The following is a 3,082-nucleotide window of genomic DNA, read 5'->3' as shown; positions in this document are numbered from 1 at the left end:
GCCTTTTGTTTGCTCAGCGGCCCTTGGTTCTGAGCACCAGGCCTGGAGGCAGAGGTCATGCACTTTATTCGACTGCAGTTACCACTGTGCAGCAGGCCCTCTGGCGAGTTGTACCTGGGGCAGGTACAGTGGCCATCCCAGTGCCAGGCTGGGCAGACACTCCCTGACAAACCCAGAGCCTTCGGGACATCAGGAGAGAAGCCGTCCCAGGTGGCGTGGCTCTCCCGCCTGAGCGGCCCTGCCGCCCCACCAGCCCCCCGGCGCCAGGAAACCAGCTGCTCGAGCTTGCTCTCATCCTGACAGTTCCTGGGGCTCTTTTTGGCCTCTGAGCCCCTACTTTCCCTGTCCCCCACACGTTTGCTCTCCATCTGAGGGTGTACAAAGCTCTTCTTCCTACCTGACTGTGTAGTGGAGATCATCTTAGGGTCCTCCTGGAGAGTTGTAGCAGTCTCTAGGGAGCATTGGGTGGGGATGTTCCTACTGCTGCCTGCGGTGAGTGGCAATTAACAGATGCTTGTTCTCCCTCCAGCACCAACATCCCGGGCAGCAGGGTGGCTGAAGGAGAGGAGACGTGTCCCTACCTGCCCCCCTTTCCTGCCCGAGGCTCCGGCTTCCACCGCTTTGCCTTCCTTCTCTTCAAGCAGGACAAGCCAGTCGACTTCTCTGGGGACACCCGGCCCTCACCCTGGTAATCTGTGCCTCCCCACCCCTGGGCTCAGGCCAGCTTCCCCCTGGGCTCAGGCCAGCTTCCCAGTAATGGGCAGTCTTCCTCAGGTCTCCTCTCTCATCACTTGGGCCTTGAGGCGAGCAGAAGGGTAGTTGTGCTGTGCTAGGCAGACCCTAAGGGGCTTCTCAGCATTGCCTGTGGGACCAGAGGTGGGGTGTGGGGCTCTGGTCCCCCCACAACTCTCAAATGCTCACCTCCTCCTACAGCTACCAGCTTGCCCAGCGGACCTTCCACACTTTTGATTTCTACAAGAAACACCAAGATGCCATGACCCCAGCTGGCCTGGCCTTCTTCCAGTGCCGCTGGGATGACTCAGTCACCCACATCTTCCACCAGCTCCTGGGTAAGGGCAGAGTGGGCAAGGGGGAGGGGGCGGCTGGTCTGAGCGCACAGACCTCCCCTGACATGCCAGGAGAAGCGCCTGCAGGAGAGGGCCAGCAGCAGGCATGCTATTCCTGGGGTGGGCTGGCTGGGCAGTCCCCTGGAGCAGACAGACGGACGGGCTCAGGCCAACAGCAGTCCACACCTGTGTCTCTCCTTCACTCTTCTGCAGACATGCGAGAGCCTGTGTTTGAGTTTGTGCGGCCGCCCCCTTATCACCCTAAGCAGAAGTGCTTCCCTCACCGGCAGCCCCTGCGCTATCTGGACCGATACAGGGACAGTCACGAACCCACCTATGGCTTCTACTGAGTGACTGGAGTGCCCCCCACCTCAAAGAGTGAACGGGGCTTCTCAGGCCACCCTGCCAGGCTCTGCAGGCGGGGGCAATAGAGGAGCCAAGCAGTGGGGTTCTCCTGCCTAAGGCTGCCCTTTTGCCACCCTCCCAGCAGGCTCAGGGCTTGGGAGGGAAGAAGGCTTAGAGGGTAGGGTTTCCAATAAAGATTTTTGCTGTAGCTGGTCTGGGTTTGTGTTCTGGGCGCCCCCTGGTGGAAATCTGTTGCTTTATTGGCTGGCAGAGGGCTGCCTCCCACCCTAGGAGGTGCCCCCTCGGCTGTCAGAGGCCCTGTGGTCCAGTGGCTGAAGACAGGTACAGAAGAAACGCAGGTGGTGGCCCTGGCTGCTCCCACAGGCCTCGTGAAAGAAATTTGGCAGCCCTGGGCATTGTCCCCTTTCTGGCTTTCCTCATGCTCCCAGCCTCCATGTGCTTTGAAGGTTTGTCAGGTGGGGCACAGGCAGGTCTCTGGGCACACCGCCCTGCTCAGGGCCCTGGAAGCTCCTGCATGCTTGCTGGGTGGTTAGGGTATCTCTCTTCTCTAAAGGAGAATGCTTAGGAGCCAGTCGAGAGATCAGGAAGAAAAACTATACACATATTACAAAACAAGACAATATGAGGTTTGCTGCATCGAAGTGAGAGGATGTCCTGCCTCAAAATTAAACCAGCTGGGTCAGAAAGAAAGGAGAGAGTTAACCCTGCCTCTCCCACTGGCCCAGCACACTGCCCCAGGGACGGTGGGCTAGTGGCCAAGACCCCCTCTTGCTCGGCTGCAGGGGAACCAACTCTCTTAAGAAGTGGGGTTCCAGAACAGTTTGGACCTGCAAACCAGGGACTCTCACCGGCACAGTATTCTGATGCAGTTGAAGACTGCTTTGAGTTTCCATTAAAGGGGGTAGGAAGGAACCACTATTTTCTGGTCTCTGTCTCTTGGTAACCAGACATTTCCACCTGTTTACTTTAAAAGAACCAAAATTAGGCATGGCCCAGAGAAGGGAGACACCCTAGTCTGGCAAGTGCTGAAACTCAGCTCAAGGAAAAAAGTGCAGCAGAGCCCCATGGTCCAGAGGGCATTTAATGAGCACCAGCTGTGTGCCCCTTGCTCCTTGCCAGACACTCCCACGTGCTGTCCTGTTTCATTTAATGGCCAAACCCCCTGGGAGGTAGATAACGTGTTGTCAGTGTTACTTGTATTAGATTTTCAGATGAGGGCTTCAGAAGAGGTTCTGGTGGAGGCCCTTGGCCAGGAGGAGGCTTGGAAGCCCAACGGCTTTCCCAAGGCTCTAGTCTCCAGAACCTGGGGCCAGATCCCCTGCACGGGAGCTGTTGGACTGAGGATCTCGGGAAGCGTGATGAGGTCCCAGGGTGGGACCAGAGAGAGCTGGACCCCATCTCCCAGGCTGGGCAGTAGAAGGCAGGCAGGGGTGCCTCGGAGCCGGAGCCATCGGCGCTGGGCGGAACGGGCGTGCTGCAGCGGGCAGGCGCTGGGAGTGGCGGCTGGTCTGGTCGGTGGGGAAGAAAGGTTGTCATCCCAGCGGGTCCTCGCTCCGCCCGCTCCACCCACACCCCGGCGCCCGCGGTCCCTTTAAGAGGCCCCGGCCTTCCTTCCGCGCGCCCGGGGCCGCCCGCGGCAGCCATGGCCG

General features: G+C 59.1%; 2 protein-coding genes across 2 annotated transcripts in view; both read left to right on the top strand.

Moving 5' to 3' along the window:
* MRPL38 (mitochondrial ribosomal protein L38) overlaps positions 1 to 1,620 on the top strand; it is a 4,671-nt gene extending 3,051 nt beyond the window's left edge. Inside the window, exons 7-9 of the mRNA XM_010856186.1 lie at positions 530 to 688; positions 934 to 1,070; positions 1,281 to 1,620. Coding sequence (XP_010854488.1) covers positions 530 to 688; positions 934 to 1,070; positions 1,281 to 1,417 — 433 coding nt within the window. The 3' untranslated portion in view covers positions 1,418 to 1,620. The remainder of the gene's footprint in view (positions 1 to 529; positions 689 to 933; positions 1,071 to 1,280) is intronic.
* Positions 1,621 to 2,791: 1,171 nt separating this feature from the next.
* Positions 2,792 to 3,082, top strand: part of TRIM65 (tripartite motif containing 65) — a 5,443-nt gene continuing 5,152 nt past the window's right edge. Inside the window, 1 exon segment of the mRNA XM_010856505.1 lies at positions 2,792 to 2,944. Coding sequence (XP_010854807.1) covers positions 2,792 to 2,944 — 153 coding nt within the window.

This window comes from Bison bison, unplaced genomic scaffold (assembly GCF_000754665.1).
Source record: "Bison bison bison isolate TAMUID 2011002044 unplaced genomic scaffold, Bison_UMD1.0 scf7180017864371, whole genome shotgun sequence".
Classification (NCBI taxonomy): domain Eukaryota; kingdom Metazoa; phylum Chordata; class Mammalia; order Artiodactyla; family Bovidae; genus Bison; species Bison bison.
The sequence above is the reverse complement of the archived record's forward strand: the minus strand, read 5'-3'. Positions and strand labels throughout refer to the sequence as shown.